Source organism: Psammomys obesus, unplaced genomic scaffold, assembly GCF_907164565.1.
Source record: "Psammomys obesus unplaced genomic scaffold, mPsaObe1.curated_primary_1811, whole genome shotgun sequence".
In the NCBI taxonomy this organism is placed as follows: domain Eukaryota; kingdom Metazoa; phylum Chordata; class Mammalia; order Rodentia; family Muridae; genus Psammomys; species Psammomys obesus.
The window spans coordinates 8,188,891-8,211,088 of NW_026592548.1; the positions used below are offsets into that span (position 1 = coordinate 8,188,891).

General features: G+C 41.4%; 1 protein-coding gene across 3 annotated transcripts in view; it reads left to right on the forward strand.

Moving 5' to 3' along the window:
• Positions 1 to 3,411: 3,411 nt before the first annotated feature.
• Nexn (nexilin F-actin binding protein) overlaps positions 3,412 to 22,198 on the forward strand; it is a 29,069-nt gene continuing 10,282 nt past the window's right edge. For 2 of the 3 annotated variants that reach the window (XM_055614347.1, XM_055614348.1), the window contains exons 1-7: positions 3,412 to 3,468; positions 13,483 to 13,553; positions 14,792 to 14,983; positions 15,513 to 15,591; positions 15,680 to 15,828; positions 20,324 to 20,488; positions 20,563 to 20,733. In XM_055614347.1, the coding sequence (XP_055470322.1) occupies positions 13,527 to 13,553; positions 14,792 to 14,983; positions 15,513 to 15,591; positions 15,680 to 15,828; positions 20,324 to 20,488; positions 20,563 to 20,733 (783 nt within the window). In that variant the 5' untranslated portion in view covers positions 3,412 to 3,468; positions 13,483 to 13,526. The remainder of the gene's footprint in view (positions 3,469 to 13,482; positions 13,554 to 14,791; positions 14,984 to 15,512; positions 15,592 to 15,679; positions 15,829 to 20,323; positions 20,489 to 20,562; positions 20,734 to 22,198) is intronic. The other variant, XM_055614349.1, reaches the window with a different exon arrangement.

The window sequence follows — 22,198 nt, forward strand, 5'->3', positions numbered from 1 at the left end:
AGTGAATGGTCTTCGTAAGCAAACAACGCCAGCTGGAGAGGAATTTTAATTCAGAACATGGCTGCTCCGGCAAGGGATCACATCCAAAGACCTAGGTCTGTGTGATCCAGTTAGAATACAGATGGGCCCTTAGTACACATCTTTAATCCTTCTGGCTGCAGTTTAGTATATACCTTCAACCCCAAACAATGTTGAGGGACAGACAAAGGTGATGAATCATAGATTTGACAGAATGAATCAGAGATACGATACACCCAACTTATGAGAACAAACAGGAAAGAAGCTACTTAAGAGCAGCACAGAGACAGTGGGGGTTGTTCATGGAGACAGTACTGTAGAGTTTGGAAGGACAGGAGAGTTCACTTGAGTGCAGTTGAATTCATGCAGTTCAGCTCATGATGTTCAGAGGCAGTTTTTCCAAGTAGAGCAATTCACTGAGAAGTCTATAGAGAAGCCGATTTGAATCAGTAAGCTTGGAGAAGAGTTTTGAGCCAGACAGTTGAGTTGAACCAGTCAGAGTTCAGAAAGAACTAGAAAGGATGAGCTTATTCAGCAGTAAGTCTCAGAGGCTGAGAACATTCTAGGCCTAGGTTAGCAGACAGAGGCGGGAAGCCGAAGCCTTCAGGGTCCAGGTGTCAGAAGACTGGATTGTACAGAGGCTTGAAGCTTCTAGCCCTTGGCCTAGGGATAGTTAGATAGAAACTCTCTAGGCTCAGCCCAAGCCATGTGTTCATAGAGCTTCAGTATAGCTCTCATTTCAACCCCTCTTCTGAGGAAATAAAATTGAGGCATCATCTGGCCTCCAAATGCACACACCTTCATCCACATACATAGCAGCACATTCATGCATGCAAAACAAAACAGTTGGGATCCAAAGGAATCATTACAGGCCTCCTACGCTTTCCTGTCTCTGTGTGATCTCTCTCACTAATTCCAGGCCAGTGCGTGCCACCTGAAGCAATGTCCTCATCAGACCCAAGCTGATCCCACCATCATAGTCTAGAATTACGATAGAAATAAACCACATGTTAGATACAGCCTCAGATACTTTGTGATAGTAACAGAAACACTGATATAGTCCCTCATTTCCCCCCAAGACTTCTCACATGAGATTTTCCATGCTTGGCATCACTAAGCACAGCCATAAGTCACCTGTATGCTCACCTTCCTTCCACGAGACTTCGTGTTCCTTGAGAGCAGGAGTGCCGTCACAGCTTGAAGTCTGCAGCCGATTCTGTGGGATGCATGATGACATGCTGGGAGAACAAGGCAGCCTTTCGGGGCCTGTGTCACATCTGCCTTTTCTCTGCTGTGTGAAATACAGTGTAAGGAACAAAGTGCTTAGCACCAGTTACAGTTCATCATTTTGGGGCAGTGATAGTCACATGCACAGTCAAAAGCAGAGAACGGGGGAGGGTATGTGTGGGGCACGCCTTTAATCCCAGCAGAGGCCAACCCAGCTACACATCCAGTTCCAGGCCATTTAAGGTCCCAGGGTTAGACCCTCTTTAAAAAAAGGCAGAGTAGGTGGGTGCCTGCAGATAGTCTACTCATTTCCTCTTATACAGTCCAGGGCTCGGCCCCAGGACATAGCACAGCCCACCTTGATTTGCTTCTTCCCACCTAAAGTGGCCCGATTAAGAAACTCACAGCTGCTGGGTCCCCTTCGGACTACCTAGACATTCCATCCTTGAGACTTCCCTGGTGATTCTACAGCAGCGGCTGTCAACCTTCCAGATGCTGCGACCCTTTAATATAGTTCCTCATGCTGTGGATCCTCCCAACCTTAAAACTATTTTCTTTGTCACCTCATAACTGTAACTTTACTACTGTTACGAATTGTAATGTAAATATCTGTGTTTTCTGATAATCTTAGGCAACCCTCCAAAGGGGTCATGACCCGCAGGTTGAGGAGCCCTGTTCTAGAGCGGTCCATAACTATTAACCTGCCTTTAGCACCTCAAGAGAAACCAGAAAGCTTTGCATGATCTGATGAGGCTATTGGGAAGAAACACAAAATCTCATCCACTAAAAATCGGAATAATGATACAATGATAGCTTAAGTATCCAGTGAGGAAAAGACCTCTCATTAAGGGGTGTAAGGAGAGTGGGAGGGGCCTTCTCGGAAAATGCAACATTCAAACGGAGGGCTAAAGGTGGGCTCAAAGGGTGAAAGTGCCTTACAGGGAGCTTGTGTGAGGCTGGGGAGAGTCCCGTGGCCTGAACTGGTTGAGGGTATTGAAAGTTGCCCTCCTGGTTATAGGGATGAGATTGCAAACGGCTATGTTTCGAGAATGAGAGACATCACTTGTGTGTTGATCAGCCTGGTGGTGAAATCAGCCGTGGTTCCTTTGTCTCTGGACCACGTACCTCGATGCCTCCGATTTCCCCCCCTGAGGGATTTCTGAGAGAAGCCCACGGAAGCCCAGGCTGTCCTCAAACTCTCTGCAGTGAAGGTCTTGCCTTCGCTAAGTGCTGAGATGGGGTACCATACCGGGGTTTCATTTATGATGGATTTTGTCTGGTTGGTTGTTTTTGCTGTTGCTTTGGTTTTTCCAGACAGGGTTTCCCTGTGTAACAGCCCTGGCTGTCCTGGAACTTGCTGGCCTGGAACTCACAGAGATCCACCTGCCTCTGCCTCCAGAGTGCTGGCGATCACAGGTGTGCGGCAGCACACCGGGCCCATTAATATTGTTTTTGTTTTTTGTGTCACTGGGGCCTGGGTGACACAAACGCGCTCCTCACAGAGCTCTGTGCTCCCAGGTTTGGTTTGTTTTTGATGCAGTGGTAACTGGGGGGGGGGGGGGGGGGCTCTCTTTATCCACACAGGCATCAGGTGGGCTTGGCTTTCACTGTCAAATGTGGTTTCCCGGGCCTGCCTACCACTCGCAAAGTGCTTATGGCTGCTGAGGAAGAGGAGAGGTGGATTGCTGTCAGCTAAGAGAAGGTGAGCCCTGACGCCTGGAACCTTATCCCGCTCCCTTCAGCGTCTTTTCCAGTTACCTCTCCTCAGAGTTAGGAGCAACACATGGATGCATGCTTTTCGCACGGCCGTCCCCTTCCCTCAGCAGAAAAGGGGCAGTGGGCCAGTGGGTTTTTATGGGCCACTAGGGCAGGCAGAGGGGCCGGGGCAGCGGGCTGGTGGGCTTTTAGAGCCACTAGGACAGGTAGAGGAGCCAGGAGAGCAGGCCAGCCGCTTGCCGAGAGGGCAGCATTCAGCGGCAGCCACCGCCCCCTGCTCTCTGGGTGACTGTCCGCGCCCCTGGCAGGGCTGCGGTGGGGGCAGGGGCCGGGCCGCGCGTCCCGGAACAGCTGCGGCGGCGCAGGGCCCGTGTGGAATGCGGGAGCGGGCTGCGCACCAGGACTTTTATGGAAACTTGCTGCCGGCGCGCGGCGGCCAGAGGGCTCGGGGCGGCTGGGGCGGCGTGGACAGCGCAGAGCCGGACGCGCGGCGCGGAGCAGCAGCGGGTAGGAGCGGGGGCTCCGGGACGCGGGGGGCTCCGGGACGCGGCGGGGAGGGCTGGCTGCTCTCGGCCGGCCCGCGTGGGTCCCCGGCCAGGCCTGGTGCTTCTGCTGCACCTGCATCCAGGCTGCCGAGTTTGGGGGAAAGTGTTGAGGGAGGGGGTCGAGTGTGTGTCCACCCCTCCGCCGGGGACCCCCAGGGTCTGAGCGGGTGAGTTCACTGTGGCACCGGACACGTGCCCGCTGCGGACTCCGCTAGCAGTGCCTGTGATTTTAAAGAATCGCTCATGGGTCCCTGTGGAAGCTGGGGAAAGAGGGATTTGATAGCCTGTCATGCCCGCTCTCTAAATTGCTCCCCAACGCCAAGACAGGGATATGCCCGGAGCTCTGGTGAAGCTATGCTCTGAGTGAAGACAGCGTATGAATAAATTGTGAGATGTTCAAATGCAGTACATTCATATATATATATATATATATATATATATATATATATATATATATATATCCGTTTATACACACACACATACTTTCACGCATGTATGTGTGTGTGTGTGTGTGTGTGTGTGTGAATGAAAACGATCAAGTTGAGCGATTAGGTGATTGCTCCGTGGCTTTGAGATGTGCGTTTTATTTTTAAGGCCACAATGTGGACACGGAGTTGAGCGCAGATAACGTGGTAAAAATAGCCTATGGAATGCCCTCACAAAGTGGCTGCCCTTGGAAAAGACAAGCAGGCAGGAAAAAAAGAAGTCCCACTAAGAAATCAGCTCTCTGACCAAAGCGTCAGACATGCCATTCATCAGCCAAATTTGTACAGCAACGGCCCATTGCATGGGAGTCTCAGCAGAAGCGTGTCTTGGGTATCGTGATGAAACGAACTCAAGATTTTAGTCATGGTCACACGATATTCAGCGAACTACATAAAATTCCCCCCAATATTTTTTTATAGATTGAATTGCTGCTGTAAAAAAAAAATTCAAACTGCATGTCTCTGACTTTTCTTGGGTTTTGGGGTGTTTGGGAAAAGTGCATAATTAACTGGAGGAAAGGCTTGCTTTTTGCGTGGTGGAGTTGTGGTGTAAACACTTTATTTGTATGTAGTTGGTGCTTGCTGGGCAAGCTCTTTGCCACCGAGTTGTTTCATATCCATCTTATTAGGCTGTCCAAGCCATCCTTGAGCTCACTCTGGTAACACAGACAGGCAGGACTGTGATCCCCCTATCCCTGCCCCCAGAGCAGTTGGAATTACAGGCCGTCACCCTCCGGCTCAGCTCAGGATTCAGTCTCAGATGCTTCTGAGGAATCATTTAAAGAGAAACGTGTAAAATTGTATATTTTACCTGCAACAATTGACTTGGAGAGAATAATGAAAAAAATTGCAGCAAAATTATTTTAAATCTAGTTTTCCTTCCTGCAGCTTTTCCAGCGATGCTGAGTGGGGAGCAATTTTTCCTGCTTACCTTAAAATGAAATCTGTGCTATTTTAGAAATTTTGTCATGTAAGGCTGATCATTGTCAAAATGTATGTCATCTTGAGAAGACTATATTTAGCATCAGCCAGGGAACATATTATCTGGGTTTGAAATTTCTTTTGAGGCTTCAGGTTGGGGCTTCATTTGTGAACAGCATGAAAACTGTATGTGTACATTTGTAGAGAGTAACGGGAAATTTAATTTGATTAGAACACAAGTGCCTGGAATGATAGGCTCCATTTATGAGGATAAAGCTCTATTATCTTTGAAACCCCTAAAAGAATAAAAGTATTTGAAAACTCTGTTATAGGTGCCTCTGAGGATGAAGAGAGAGTGACTGAATCAGTGGAACACATGGCATACATCTGCACGTGTTTACCAAGGTCTCTTGGGTGTCTTTTCATTATGTAGCCATACACAAAGCCTCTCGGTTTCCTTTATAATTCACCTCCCAACAACTGCCTGTTCCTGTCCTTATCTGAACACTCTGGTCCTCTGGTCAGTTGTGGAGTTTCTTTCCTGGTCTTTCTTCTGGTTTTATAAATAGTTACATAGTTCATACATCTGAAATTGCCTTTAATTTAAATATTCATTGTGTACTGTGGCTTTTTTATGGTTGTGTATTTTTTTATTTTGTCTATGTTTTGACTATGTGTGTATGTGTATTGGCAGTGTCCACACAGGCCAGGAGAGGGCGACAAAACCCCTGGAAGTGCTCTTCCCCAACAGCACCATGTGCTCTTGACTGCTGAGCCACCTCTTCAGCCCCTTCAGCATACATTTTGGCAATGGTGTTAGTGTAGGTATGGAAAGCAGGGTCTTGTACATCCGTGGGCTTTACCTGGCTGCTGCCTGTGGCAGTGTGCTTTCTACAGTTTAGAATGGGTGGATTTAAACTGGGAAATGTTAATTACATATAATTTGTATCATAAAATTTACACACACACGCACAGATTGAAAACAATGAGGGGAGCTGTGCATAGTGGCACTCCAGAGGCAGAAGCAGGTGGATCTCTGTGAGTCTGAGGCACAGGAATAACTAGTTCCTCAATAGCCAGGATACATAATAGAGATGTTGCCTCAAAACAAAAACAAAAAGTCTTATATTTTGGCTCGGTGGTTAAGAACACTGGCTGCTCTTCCATAGGTCCTGAGTTCAACTCCCAGCAACCACATGGTGGCTCACAGCCATCAGTAATAGAATCCAATTCCCTCTTAACAACAACAAACAACAACAAAAAGTCCTTCTTAGGTAGTGTCACTAGGTAGAAAGAGGACATTAGCAGGGCTGGAGAGATGGCTCAGAGGTTAAGAACACTGGCTGTTCTTCCAGAGGTCCTGAGTTCAATTCCCAGCAACCACATGGTGGCTCATAACCATCTATAATGAGATCTGGTATGCAGGCAAAATGCCATATAAATAATAAATAAATCTTGGAAAAAAAAAAAAGAGGAAATTAGCATTCATGGGCTTGCTGTTAGTGTCAGCTTGTCACCCAGAGCAGGAAGATGACCATGAATTGATGACTAAAATAGACTGAATGATTTTAACTGTGAAACTTAGAAAGCATGGGAGGAGCTTTATTTTTAGGAGTGTTTTCTGTTTTTTTGTGGCTTCTAGGGCTTGCCTATTGGCTCAGCTTTGTCAACTTGACATCGTTATCTGAGAGGAAAGCCTAGATTAGGTTGGCCTGTGGGGATGTCTGTGGGTAATTATCTTGTTCACTGATGCCCAAGGGCCCAGCCCATTCAGGCAGCGGCATCCTTAGGCAGATGGTTCTAGGCTATGTAAGAAAGTTAGTTGAGCTTTAGCACCTACAGGTTCCTGCCCTGACTTCGCTCCCTCACTGAAGATTTGTGTCCTGGAGGGAAGGAAGCCAGATTAACCCTTTCATGTCCAAGATGCTTTCAGTCAGACTGTTTTATTACAGCAACAGAGTGAAACTAGAATGGCCATGGAAAGGAACTGCTTATTCTTCTACCTCCCACCCCACTGGCTTGTTAGCCAGGATTCCAGGTCTTCCCATCTAAACTGCCATCCTCAGCAAAGCCTGTCTTCCATTTTCAATTAGGTATGGAAGCCCAGACCTCTGCAGCACTTACCCCAGATCCTCTAGTTCTTGAAGGCAACTTCCTGGAACCCTGGCTTTCTGATTGCTTGTATGTTTTGTTAAGTATAAACCTACCCCACTTTATTTTCTATTACGGCAGGTGAGTCGTTATCACAAGCCCCTTACTCATTTAGGCAATGATTGTGGATAATGTCGTTGTCCTGTCACCTCTGCCATCTGTCTGCTTGCTCAGATGTGGAATGAGCTTGTCCTGTGTCCTGGGTAGTGTGTGAAGCACTAACCGCATTGGGGAACACAGCAGGTTTACTTACCTAGGCTCCAGTGTGACAAATACACTTTGAAGAGTATTACAACCACATAAAGGCAGAACGGTTTGAACAGTTATTACAGAAGAATGTTAGAGTAGCGTCAACTTAAGTTTTTTGGAGTTTGGGGCAGCTATTTCACAATATACCCTAGTTTGCCGCAGCTGTAAAGCCAACAGTCTGGAGTCACCTGGGTTTTAGTTGAGCTTTTATCAGGTTGATTTGTGGATAGGTCTGTGTGAGATTGTCTTACTTGACCTAGGAGGAGCAGGGTGATCCTGGGCTGTATAAGGGCTGTATAAGCTGTGAGCAAGCAAGAGAGTGAGAGAAGTAGAAATGAGGCAGCAAGCAGCATTTCCTCATGATTTCTACCTCCTGTTCTGCTTGAGTTCCTGCTCTCATATGCTTCCATGACAGTGAAGAAAATGTACGCCAACTAAAATCCTTTCCTGTCCACATTGTTGTTGGTCACTGTTTTATTGTGGCAACGGAAGGATGCCAGAACAGTAAGACCCAGTTTCCTATTTTTTTTTTTTTTTCTGAGACAGGGCTTCTCTGTGTAGCCTTGTGTAGCCTTGGCTGTCCAGGCTTTGCAGACCAGGCTGGCTTCGACCTCTCAGTGATCTGCCTGCCTCTGCCTCCCTGAGTGCTGGGATTACAGACATGTATCACCACACCCAGCCCCGGTTTCCTACTTTTGAGCTGTGATGAAGAATATGACAGATTTATAATGTAGTTTTATTTTAACCAAAATACGGTCTTAGCTGGCCTTGAACTTGTGTTTCCTGCCTCAGGCTTCTGAGTGCTGAGCGAGGCATGCACCATCCCACCTGTTGGTAATTTTCATTAATTAAATATGATATGGTTATCCTTAAGTTTCTTTTTCTTTCTTTTTATTTTGAGCCAGTCTTGCTGTAGCCAGTGTAGCCTGGAGTTCACAGCAGTCTTCTGCCTCAGCTTCCCAAGTGCTGCAATTACAGACTGCACTAACAAAGCTGTCTAATGTATGTTTTTATACAAGTGAAAAATGATCAACACTTAGGCTTAAATTTTATGTACTTTAAGACAATTGTTTCTTTCAACCAAGTTTCATGTAAACAAAGTATTCATTTAAAACTTCCTTAAAAACTCAAGACAAAGCCATGCATGGCAGTAGACGCTTGTGATCTAACACTGGAGAGGATAAAGCAGGAGGGATTGTAAGTTACAAGCCAGGCAGGCCTAATCTACAAAGTGGGTTCCAGGCCAGTCAGTGCTACAGTGACACCGAAAAGAGAAGAGGGAAGAAATATGTCAGAGGCCAGCCTGGCTTACATAGAAAACCCCTCCATGCCTGCATCAGTGCATCAAAGGGAAGCCGGGACCTACAACAAAGAATTTGCTTGAATTCTGAATTCAAGCATGGCTACAGCTGTCTGGATGGTTTTGCTCTCCTGAGATTATATAGCAGTTCAATCAGCATATGTGATGGACAGCTATGATTCCAAATTCATTTTGTGCATTATTTGCTGTTCTGAAATGCTTTGGTTGCATATCTAAAATGTGAAGGAAAACAAAATAGGGAAAACTGAGAGGCTAAACACAGATCTGAAACAAGAGTTATTCTAGGTAGTTTAAGAGTGAAGCACTGGGGTCACCTGGCCTAGGACACAGTGATTTGGGAAGATGGTTCAGTTAGTGAAGTCCTGGCTGTCCAAACATGAGGACCTGGGTTCAAATCCCCAGAGTCCATGTAAAGCCACAGTAGCTCATGTCAGTGCTCCCAGCACTCCTTCAGGGAGATGGGAAACACAGAGATAAGCCAGTCCTTGAAGCTCATGGGCTAGGTAGTATGGTACATGCAGCAGCCAACAAGAAACCCATCTCAAACAGCTGCCTTCGAGGCTGTCCTTTGACAGACACACACAAGCCATGCCACACATCAGGTCGAATTCAAAGACAGAAATAACGTATATAAAAAAATGACGCTGCACCTGTTGTCCCAACTAGTTCTTGAAGGTTTGTTTTACTGTTTGTATGAGTAGATCTGTGTTGAGAGCAAGTGGCAGCAAAGGTCAGGAGAGAATGTCCAATACCTGGAACTGGAGTTTTGGACAGTTGTGAGCTGCTATGCGGCTGCTGGGACTTGACCTTGGGCCCTCTGGAAGAGCAGTTGAGCCATTTTTCCAGCTCATGTTCTTGATAGTTCAAGGGGCCTGCCTGGGATTACATCAAAACTACATAGGGTGGCATTGTTATGCTGCTTGCTGCCCCTGTATGGAAGCCAAAGATATTGCATCTGCCTGTTCAGACACCAAAAATCACTTTAACCGTAGAGTCAGAAAAAACTCATGTGCTTCTAGATATAAAATCTTTTGGTATTCACTTACTGGGCATAGATATAAATTTAAACCAGTTTCTTGGCATTCTAAATATAGTGAGTAGACCTCCATGTAAATTTTGACTTTCTAGAATGGGAATTGTCTTGATTTGATAGGATGTTCTTTTCTGTAGTTCAGTGACTCTCAAAAGGTAGTCTCAGGATCTGCACCATAAGTTTAACCACATTACCCTTCTGAGCTATGTGCTTGCGTGAGGTCATATTTTCTTTATTTGTTTCAATTAAGATGTACTATAGTAATTTGAGTGTAAAAGTAGATATTAGAATGTATTTCTCTCATTAAGCTAGATAAGAGGGTTTTTGTTTGTTTGTTTGTTTGTTTGGTTGGTTGGTTTGTTTTTGGAGACAGGGTTTCTCTGTGGAGCCTTGGCTGTCCTGGGCTCACTTTGTAGACTAGGCTATCCTCAAACTCACAGCATGCCTCTGCCTCCCAAGTGTGCTGCCACTACTTCCTGCCTGAGATTTTCAGACCTTATTTAAAAAAAAGAAACAAAAAAGCATGTTCTCTCTATTTTGTAAAAGCTATTTTCATGGTGATAATAATGTGAATAACTAGTTCACTTACTAGTAAGTGAACTAGTAAGTGTTTATTTGGTCAGCATGTCTATAGATAAATTTATATAGATAAAACTTGTCTAGCATCTTCAAAAATGGGCCTGTACTAAGCCCTGAACCCCAAATGTTCCACACTCTTTCTTCATCAGATCTTTGCTTTTGATATCCTTATATTATTAAGGCATTTCCTGGCATGAAGCAGAAGCTTTGGCGGGAGAGATGGCTCAGCGCTGTTAGTGTGAATGGGGTGTGCTCCAGCTTGTGTGTGGAGGCCAGAAGACAACTTTCTGGTGTCAGCTCTCTTTCCCACAGGCACTGTGCTGCCAGGACTCTCAGGGGTAGGATAGGCCTGAGATAGAGCACAGAGAGAAAGGGTCTGCTGTGAAAGCTTCACAAAAGCAGAGGGAAGAGACTCTCACTGCAGAGACTCAGATCAAAAGAGTTGTTGCTAGGTGTTACTGTGGAACTTTTAAACTCCACCTTAACCCAGAATGTATACTTAAAGTCATTGTTCTGATAATTCACCGTAGTTAAACATTTCACGGAAACTACAGCAGAACAGTTTCCCTACAGCAGCGAAGGTAATAGTTTTCATTGAGTCTTGGCACCTACTGAAAAGGAGCTGATCATTTGAAAATAGTTGCCAAGATTCTGGAGGAAAGTAAACTGATAAAATGATACTATCAATGTTACAAGACATGTATGAGTACTATATTTCTGGCAAGCACAGTTACGTTTAATTAAGGAGAAGCTCCTCTGCAAAAGAAAACAAAATTCCTCTTGGATTTAATTGTTGGCTGGTAATGTATAGAAGCACGAAGTGGAAGATGGTACCTCTCTATTGAAGTGTGAATATTGTGCCAAAAGTTGTACCTGACTAATGGATGATATCTGGAATTCGAAAATAGGTCTTCAAAAGGCTGACTTAAAAACACTGTACCGGTAGTTTGGAGTGAGAATGGAAACAGAGGGCTATAGAGGTGGCCCAGTCAGATGAATAGTGTTGCTGCGCAAATGTGAGGCCCGAGTTTGGATCCCTAGCACTCACATGAACAGACAAGTGCACATATATCTATCTGCAACCCCGCACTGGGGAGGGAGCAGCAGCTAGATCCCTGGGTCTTCAAAGCTTTGCCAAGTCAGTGGGCTGAGTTCAAAAAGACTGTGTCTACCTGTAAACACAGACGTGCATGCACGCAACTACGCAGGTGGGCACGCAAAGCACTCATTCTTACGTGCCCCTAACTCCCACAGAGGCTGGAAACTGAGTTAAGGAGAGAGGAGCTTTGAAAGTAGTTAGTTTTTGCATGAATGTTGTAAAGCTCTCTCTGGTGGAATTTAATTATAGTTGGAGGCGGGCTCCAGAAAACAACTGATCCTCTGTAAGCTTGGCAGGGGGCATAAAGTGTTGGGCATGGAGTAAGAGCAGTGCAGAACGTGAGTGCAGAATGCAAGTCCCTAGGCATCTAACTGAATATGTTGCCTTCCACTTCTGTCAGACAGCTGTGTTGAAGCCTTCTGAAATTGTTCAGCTAGAGGGTAGACTACTGGAAAACCTGGTTTCAAGACGTTTGTTAAGAACAGGAGATGTGCAGTACCTGTCTGCTCAGGGTTTCATTCCTCAGCATCTGCAGAGAGAGCCAGGCATGGTGGATGCTTAACAAGTCCCCTGTGGAATTAGTGGAATCCTTTGTTTCTAGGCTATCATTAAATAATGATTACCATAGTATGGATATGGTGGCCATGCCCATCATCCCAGCATTCAGGAGGCAGACTGGGGGGAACCGAAAATTCCAGGCCAGCCTTAGCTACACAGTGAGACTGAGACCTTGTCTCAAACACAGAAAAATGACAATGACAATGACAAACTCTCCCCCAAAAGTAGCAAAGATTACATACATCTCCCTAGAGAAGATATGCACATGGAAAGTGAGCATATGGGAAACATATAATGTGCTATCAGAGGAATGCAAACTAAAATGAGATAGCACTCCGAACTACATTAGCCGTAACCAGAAGGCTGGCACCAAGGGAGGGGGCAAGGGAAGAACAACCACATTTTCCTGCATTGCTGGTGGAAATGCAGCAACTTGCAAACATTGAGGGTAACTTTGCCCTTTGTGGTTTTTTTGTTCTGTTTCAAGAGAGGGGTTCTCAGCTGAGTGCGGTGGCACACGCCTGAGGAACACTCAAGGAGGCAAAGGCAGGTGGATCTTTGAGTTTGAGACTGCCTGGTCTACAAAGCAGAGTCCAGGACAGCCAAGGCTACACAGAGAAAACGTTTTGAAAAAAAAAAAATTAAATAAATAAACCAGAGGCAGGGGGAGGAAGAGAGATTCTCTGTGTAGCCCTAGCTGTCCTGGAACTTACTCTGTAAATCAGGCTGTCCTCAAACTCAGAGATCTACCTGTCTCTACCTCCCAAGTGCTCTGATAAAAAGCACGAGCCACTACCACCCAGCTGCTAAACACATTCTGTGTGATCCAGTAATCATGACTCAGTATTTATTCTGAGAGATTTGAAAAGTCTGTCCATTTAAAAGCCTGCATGTGGATAATTAGTATCAGTTTTATTTATGGTTGCCCAGATGTAACCAAAATATTTTTCATTGAGTGAATGGTTAAATATACAATGGGCTATTATTATCCGGTGGGATTAAAGATGTGCACTAACCTCACCATCAGCACCACTGGCTTGAAAGGGACAATTTCAAAGGCTACAGTAGGAGCAAAGTGTGCTCACATTTAAGAGAGTCTGATTACAGCAAATAAAGTGGATGACTTTAAAGGAAGTGTGGCCAAGCTAGCTCAATCTGCCTGGTGCGTAGAGTGCGCTCTACTGAGTGGCCACACAGTGCACGCTTCTCACATGCCTTGGAACGCTCACCAAGGCCCTCTGGGTGTTCTGTTTTTCTGGACTTTCTAAACCACACACCTTATATTTTCTGAACCATGAATATTAAAGAAGCTCAAGATTATCACAACTACTAATTTGAACTTCTGAAGGAAAACAATTTAAGTTATACTTCTATATATGTATATTAAAAATTTAAATATAAATTGTGTATTTCTATAAAAGTGTACAGATCTTACTATGCTGCCCTGACTAGCCTGGTGCTTTCTTTCTATGTGGACCAGGCTAGCCTTAAATTCAAAGAGATCTGCCTGTCTCTGCCTCCCAACTGCTAGGATTAAAGTGTGTGCTGTCCCACCTGGCAACATTATTTTTTTTTTTCAGGCACAAAACTACACAAAGCTTCAGCCCCAAACCACAGAGCAAGCATGAATGACATTTCTCAAAAGGCAGAGGTAAATCTCAAAAGCTCTGTATACATGCCTGTGTGTGTGTGAAGGCCGTGGAAAGGGTGGGGGTAGGCAGGAAGAGACTTGGAAAGGGAGGAAGAGATGACTAGAAGATTGTGGGAATGGTCACATTTAGGTGTTTGCAATCTGAGGATGTACAAAAAAGGTTCAGTTAGTGTTTTGGGTCAGTACTTTAATCTGGGCTTTGGGAAGCATGCATACTAAACCTCTACAAGGCAAAGACGTGATAAAAGCTAGCACCTTAAGTAAAATTTTAAGTACACTGATCTTAGAAATGATTCCTTCCATGTTGTTTTTATGAGACTAGGACCTTTGGAGGTGATAACTCATTTTAGGGTGAGGACTCTCAGCTTCTTGGCTGTAGATACCGAGAACTGAGAAGCCCCAGATGCTGACACTCAAACATGACAGCTAAGAAACCCGGAGGGGCATGCACTAGATCAGCACAGGACAGATCTGCCGCAGATCAGCAAGCTACTTGCTCTTGTTAGAAAGAGTTTGGCATTCTGACACTCAATTTTATTTACGGAAACTTCTTTCAGAAACAAACTTCTAAAAAAGATGACAAGAATCTGCATTCCTCATTTTAAAATAGGGAAACCATTGCTCGAGTCGTCCATCAGATTTTTTTTTTTTAATATTTTCCTTTTAGAGCTCAGTCTAGGCAGCTGGTGTAGCCACCCTGCACATTTTAAGGGGATTTTAGGAAGACACAACTCTTGTGGGGTTAAACTGAGCTTTCAGCTTTGCCTGTATTATCTAAGAAAGCAGTGGTATGATGTTATATGTAATTCAACCTTCACCACAAAAGCCTGATCTAATACTGTGTTTCCAAATTCATACAATTTGCTGAGGTTGGCCTTGTTGTTTGTAAGGGAGTGATGTTAATTTGAAACTTTAATAATAGGGTGAAAAATAAAATAAATTGTTTCTCATTAGAGTTTAGTATTTGATTTTTATGTTTTACTGGCCTTCAGCATCAGTAGAAGCCTAACTGGGGTTTCCTTTTTGAAGAATTTTAATTTAACAAAATTTCTGTTCTTAAATATTCTGTAATTTCAACTTAAAAGGTTTAGAGGATATCTAATCAGGCTATGATGGTCCAAATAAAGGTTTGAAACTCATTTCTATTTGTCTCGATAAGTATTTTAATGTATCTTATTCTTATCTTTGCTTAATTTCTTCTTTTTAAACTTTCTTCTCTTTATTTCCTTCTAACAAAGATTCTGCTTTCTTCATCTAAACCTGTCCCCAAATCCTATGTGCCAAAACTTGGCAAGGGTGACGTAAAGGATAAGTTTGAAGCCATGCAGAGGGCCAGGGAAGAAAGAAATCAAAGGCGGTCTAGAGATGAAAAACAAAGAAGAAAAGAACAATATATTAGAGAGAGAGAATGGAACAGGAGAAAGCAGGAGGTCATTTTATTTTATTTTATTGTGAAAATATTAATTTTATTCATTGTAATGCACTATTCACACTAACATTTTATGTAAACTAATTAAAATCACTTTCTATATTTGTAACCTAATTTAAGCTGTGTGCATACATCAGTCTTCCCTTTTTTATAGTTTTACTCTCCACTGCTTTCATTGCCTGTGCTCAACCATGGTCCGAAATATTAATTCTAGAAGTAAACAAAAACTTTAAATGAATTTAATTGCAATATAATTATTTTTATAATTATTTTTCATAGTCTTTTACTGTGCTTAATGTGTAAGTTAAACTTTATCAGAACTATATGACCTATGAAATACATGTTTCTTCTATAAATATAATTTTCATACAAGAAAAAAGAAGCATGAGCAGGGCTGAGAATTACCTGTGGTATCAGGAATGCACTGGATATCCTAGCAGGCTCTTCTGCAGCGGGGGTGAGGGGCTGCTCTAATATAATCTAGTCTAATTTGGAGACATGTATTCATACTAACTTATTTAACCACCTAGATTAAAGAAATGCTTGCTTCTGATGATGAGGAAGAGATTTCTGCTAAAGTAGAAAAGGCTTATGTCCCAAAGCTAACAGGTAAGAACCTTGAGGGATAAATAAAATAAATGGGATTATGAGAGAAAGAAACATGGTAAACTATCCAGTATTTTTTGTGTATTCATAGGGACAGTTAAAGGTAAATTTGATGAAATGGAGAAACACAGACAAGAAGAACAAAGGAAGAGAACCGAAGAGGAAAGAAAACGCAGAACTGAGCAGGATCTGTTAGAAAGGAGGAAAATACAGCGTGAATTAGCAAAAAGGGCTGAACAGGTAGGTGCTAGATGCTACATTGGTATTTGTTGCTGTAACTAACAGAGCAAATGAGAACTATTTAATACAATATAAATGTATTAATAGCGACTAACCTAAAAGCATTATCTTAGGGGAAATATTCAGTATCAGATGACCAGCAGTTCAGGCAGAATGTGCCTATTTTAGGAGGAATGATGATATGGCTTGTGTTATATATGATCTTACCAATTGTTTCTACAGTCCTTAAATTGACTGTATCTCTGAATTTTCTTGGCATCTTTGAGAATTTTATAAAGATATGAGACATTCCACACAAACTATAATCACATAGCACAATTATGGGTTTTTAATAGCAATATTTATACATGCTACACTGTTTTTAAATAGATTTAAAAAAAAAAGATTGTTTATGGCCAGATGATGGTGGCACACACTCCTTTAATCCCAGTAGACGCAGGTGGATTTCTATGATTTTTGAGGCCAGCCTGGTCTACAAATCAGGTCTGTTATACAGAGAAACCCTGTCTCAAAAAACAAAAACAACAAAAATTGTTTATGTGTGTGTTTGCTTGCTTCATGTGCATGCAGTTGCCTACAGAGCTCAGAAGAGGGCAGCAAATACCTCAGACTTGGAGTTACAGACAGTTCTGAGTCTTCACGTATGTGCTAAGAACCAAAACCAAGTCCTCTGCAAGAGCAGAGATGCTCTTAACCACTGAACCACCTCTCCAGTCCTTTAAAGCAATATTCTAAGTCCTTAAACCAATTTGCTATGTTCCTTCCATCTTCCACTACTTTTCTAAAGAGAAAAGTGATAAAATAAAGCATATCCCATACTTGCATGCCCAAGAAATCCATTAACTTCAGTTTTGCAAATAACCTCTTCTGTGACACAAACAGCTACTTGTTTGATGGTATATGCCAGATTAACTGGTAATAATGAGAATTTCAGATACTTTGTTTTGTATCCTTCTTTGAAGGATGCCATGTACATTGGTGTTGACCTTTCTAGTCATTAAAAATGAGCATTCATTTTGTAGTGAAACTTTATAAAGAAGTACAACTATAAAATGAGAAATACTGAATTTTTAATTACTTCAATATATGTTTGTAAATATATGAATTTGGAATATAATTACAATAAAATTATAACTTAAACAAGACTGAAGTATGTATATATAGTCTTCTATATTTTCTAGACATACTGACCCATTTGGAACACAAGAATGGAATATTAAGACAGTAGTTTCTCAAAAACAAAACAAAACAAAACAAAAACCAAAACAAAACAAAACAAAAAAACCTGAGTGAGATTGACTATAATAAAGACTGGATGCTCAAAGGTAAATTAAAAAAAAAAATTGGTGTCCTTACACCAAACACTGCTGTATGGAGGATGCGCAGAACCCTGGCTAATGATGTTTTAGCCCTTTTTAATTAAGGATACAACAGCAATATAGTAATAGTAATTTCTTTTTATAAATAGGTAAAGTCTAATTTTAAAATGTAAGTACAATTCCACTCAAATTTAATAAGACTTAATGCAGTGTAATGTAATGTTTGTTTACAGATAGTTTTTACAAACCAGTATGCAAGAAGCGTTCCTGAGTCCAGGATAGTCAAAGTAATCACTGAGATAATTGCCTCTTCTAAGATGGCAGGATCTTACAAAGACTTAAAAAGGAATATACCTTGTGTTTTAGATATTAGAATAAGAAAATAGGATAAGAAATAAGAATAATTAGAATAAGAAAATAAAATAAGAAAAAAACCCTGTGGGCATATTATCTGAAGATGCCCTGATGGACAAAATTAAGTCCATCCACTTAGAGACACAGATGGTGTTGGTAGGAGATGGTATCCTGAAAAAAGGCAAGGAATGAAATCAGGAGAAGAAACACATTTGTTTTAAATAAAGCAAAAACAAAACAAAAATCAGCTGAGAAATATTTATTCAGGGTTAACCTGTGAAAGCCAACACCAACTGCATTACAAACGTCTGTTCTCGACTATACTGGCAGCAAATTTCCCTCCCCTAAAATAAGTTCTTTTCCATGTTTATTGAAAAAAAGACATGATTGTTTTGTTACTTTGTAATGGTTTAGAGTGAACAAAAATAAAAGAAAGCAATAGCAACAGAAATGTAAGCATGCAAAATATGAAAGCCCAATGAGTTTTCTGTCCACCTTCCCAGAGATAAGAAGGACCTGAAGAGATGCAGGATATAGAACCCCGGGTTTAATCAACTGCTTCTCTTTCCTGTGTTCTCAGTGTCTGGCTCTGGCTTCTCATGCCTTCTGGATCTTTTTATTGAGAAGTTAATTTTATTGTTCATTGGAAAACTCATTTTATTAGAGAGCCATTCAAATTTTACTTAGTATGATACACCATTGGAAAAAACCTTTACCATTTACATAGCAAATCAGTATAATTATGTAATAAAACAAAATATCCTAAAAAATTAAACAGTGTAAAAATTATTCTGATAAAAGTATTTATTAAAATAAAAAGTCTTTTAAACTTATTGGTTTAGTTTTGAGGCATGGTCTCATCATGTAGCCCTGGCTGTCTTGGAACTTGACACATAGGTGAGGCTGACTTCAGACTCACAAAGGTTATCCTGGCTAAACTTACTTCACGACAGTTCTTGTCTGTTGCTTATGTTTCCTTTTCTTGAGATTTCAGACACTGACTTGTTAAAATCACCTTTTTTCTTTAGGCAGTTTACTTAAAGGATCAGCCTGCCCATCAAGCTAACCCAGTGTTTCTTCACCTTCAAAGAAATGTGCTCCAACTTTATATGATGGCCATTTCCTAATGCAGTATGAGAAATATTATAAACAACAGAATTGTCCACCCTTCTAATCTAGCAGACATTTCTGCCATACTTTATTATTGTATCAGTGACATTTTTGCCAGACATCTTTGATAAGAAATAGGGTCACAAACATTTGATTGTTTGTGATGGATTTTCCTTCTGCTGTCTCAGAGGCAGAAGATTTCAGGGGCATTTTTGTGTATCTCAGTTTAAATTGCTACCAAATTAAAAATCGTTCCTTGTAAGTTCACAGTCAAAAGTTGAAAATTTACCAGAAGTCATGACTAAATTACTTTTCCGTTGTATGTTTAAGAGCACCAAGCAGAAATTCAATGTAATGTAACAATATGAAATTCTCATTCAATAGATTGAGGACATAAACAATACGGGAACCGAATCCGCATCAGAGGTAACAGACGTTTCCTTTAATGAAACATTCACTGAAAATTACCTGATTCACAAAGAAAGACATGCAGAGGCTTTTATTTCACTATTCACTATAGATATCACATTAACAAAAAGTTTTCAAAAGGCACTTTCAACACTGTAGTGTGTTTAAAGAAAAGTATGCTTCTGTCCAGTTGGGTCATGGAGACAGGGTCTGTGATGCTATTAGGGACACTCTTCCAAGACTGTATGTTTCCTGAACTAATATCTAAAGCTGTTGAAAGCTGACATTTTTAAGAGGCATTTGTCTTTTCATCATTTGTCTTCTTTCCTCAGAGTTCCTAAGAGCTCGTGTTTTGGTTTTCACATACCAGTATAGAGGGGAGTGTGTAATACCATGTCCAATAACCATAAAAACATAGCCCAGTTAACTAGCAAGATTAAAAATCCAACCAACCAATTTGATGGCATGTCTAAAACTATGCTACAAAAATTTTAAATAAATTAATTTAGGGGCATATGTATAGTTTATAATCTTTATTTTGTAAAACTGATAGGTAACAATAAATTTGTAGTAAAACCAATTAAAATCAATGTTAAGAGAATTCATGTTAGCCAAGTGTAGTGGTGCAGAGTTTTAATTCCAGCATTTGGGAGGTGGAGACAGGTGGATCTTTGTGAGTTTGAGGCCAGCCTGGTCTACATAGCAAGTTCCAGGCCAGCCAGAACTACACAAAGTGACCCTGTTTCAAAAACAAACACTAAGAATTTGTTTTAAATTTTAATAGATAAATGCTTTACCGCTTTATCTATATTATGAATGTCAATACATCACTTGTCTGACTAGTCAATGGCTTTTCTCATTCAATATTACTTTATTAAGTATTGAATAACTTGGGACAGAGAAGCAGGTTATGGAGAAGACTTTGTTGTATGTTTATGCTGAAACTATCCACCATCAAATTGGTTTGGCGTATGCTCACATGCACATTGCCTTTTGTAATTAATATACAGAGAGTCTACAGTAAGGTAATATTACTACAGTCCTCTTCCGTAATCGGGCATATTAATTCTACCTTCCAAAGCAGAATGCTTCTTGAGACTGCCATTAGTGGGCTAGTAAAGCTCACTAATCCTGCACAGTGAGTTCAAGGAAAGATGTATTTGCTAGTAACTAGTGTAAAAAAGTAAGGTTTTTGTCCTTCATAGCCTTGACAGCAATGTAATTCACCACGGATGGAGGTGAAGCACCCTACCACCTGCATTTTTATTAAAGATATGGACGCTAATTATCTGTCTTATAAATAGGAAGGAGATGATTCACTACTTATAACAGTGGTACCTGCCAAATCGTACAGAACATCTGGAAAAGTAGACAATCCTGAGGACCTGGATAAAGAAGGGAATGAAAGGTTTAATCATGAAGAGGAGCGCCGCTCTCTCAAAGAAGCAAAGTGTCTGTCATTAGTCATGGTAGGTTTTATAAGAACAAATCCAATGCATAGTTAACAGCAATTGCCCTTTGGGTAACAAGTTTGTTTTCACAGGATGATGAAACAGAGGCCAAAAAAGAATCACATTTTCCTGGAAAACTGAAATCAACTTTTGAAGAACTGGAACGACAAAGACAAGAAAATCGCAAGAAACAAGCTGAAGAGGAAGCAAGACGGCGGTTAGAGGAAGAGAGACGTGCCTTCGAGGAAGCAAGGAGGCACATGGCAAGTATAGCTGCACTAGCCTTGCCCTCACTGGCTCTGCATGATGCTCCAAGGAGGCTCTCTAGACAGGAATACCTCGTTTCACTGTTTTATTTTTTCCCCAGTACTAAGGGTTGGACCCAGAGCCTAGTGCATGCTAAACAAGTGCTATAACAAAAGACATGTTTTGTTTGTTTGTTGTTTTTGGAGACCAGCTTTCCCAGTGTAGCCTTGGCTGTCCTGGACTCATTCTGTAGACCAGGCTGGCCTTGAACTCACAGAGATCTGCCTGCCTCTGCCTCTGCCTCTGCTTCCCCGAGTGCTGAGATTAAAGGTGTCCGCCACCACACCCAGCTAAAAGGCATGTTTTGAAACTCTCTCTATATTTTTATACAATACAAATGCATGTAATTCATCTGTATATTTTTGAGTTTTTACTTTGGGGGCATGTTGTCCAATATGCTTTAAATTTTTATTTTAATATTGTATACTATATTAATATAATATAATATTGCTATAAAATAGTACTCAATGCACCTGTTTTCTCTTTGTAAATTAAACAGTATATTTAATGATATGGTTGTAGGGCATTTTCAAGTTAAATTATGGATTTCATTTAAGGAGCACAAGTCTATAATTCCAGCTACTTAGGGGGTGAGGAAGGAAGAGCACACATTAAAGGCCTGGACTACAGATTCAGTAAGAGTTACAGGCCAACCGTAGGCAATACTCACATCCTCAAAATAGAGCACATGCCTAGCAGGCACAAGGAAGGTCTGAGGTTTAATCCCCACTAATCCTCACTACTACAAAAACAAAAGCAAGCACAGATTCTATTCTCATTTTAAAGATTTAAAAATGAACAACTGTAATTTTTAAAGTAACCATGACCTTCTTGATCAACTTTCATTAGTAATGTTATGAAGGTTACAGCTCAACATTTTGAATTTTCTAGACATTTATTTAAAATGTTATTACTTTTGGCCAGGTGTGGTGGTATACACCTTTAATCCCAGCATTTGAGAGGCAGAGGCAGGCAGCTCTCTGAGTTCTAGGTTAGCCTGGACTGTATATTAAGACTGTCTCAAAAAAAATGTTATTCATGTTTAAATAATAGCTACACACTTTAATTTAACTGGTAATCAACCTAATAAAATATTGTTAATAGGTTTCAATTAATGTTTAGATGAGCAAATAAATTGTGAAATTAATTTTATATAAATATCAGATGGCAGTCTTTTATTTGATTAGTATAAGGAAATATCACCATAGTTCATAGTGAGGAAAATTTTTTTTTTTAATTTATTTGAGTAGCTCTGATTATCCTAGAACTCACTATGTAAACTCAGAGGTCCTCCTGCCTCTTCTAGTGCTGGGATTAAAGGCATGCACCACCATACCTGAGAGGAAAATTATATCTCACCCTCTTCAGACTCAGGGTGTGTGTGTGTGTGTGTGTGTGTGTGTGTGTGTGTGTGTGTGTGTG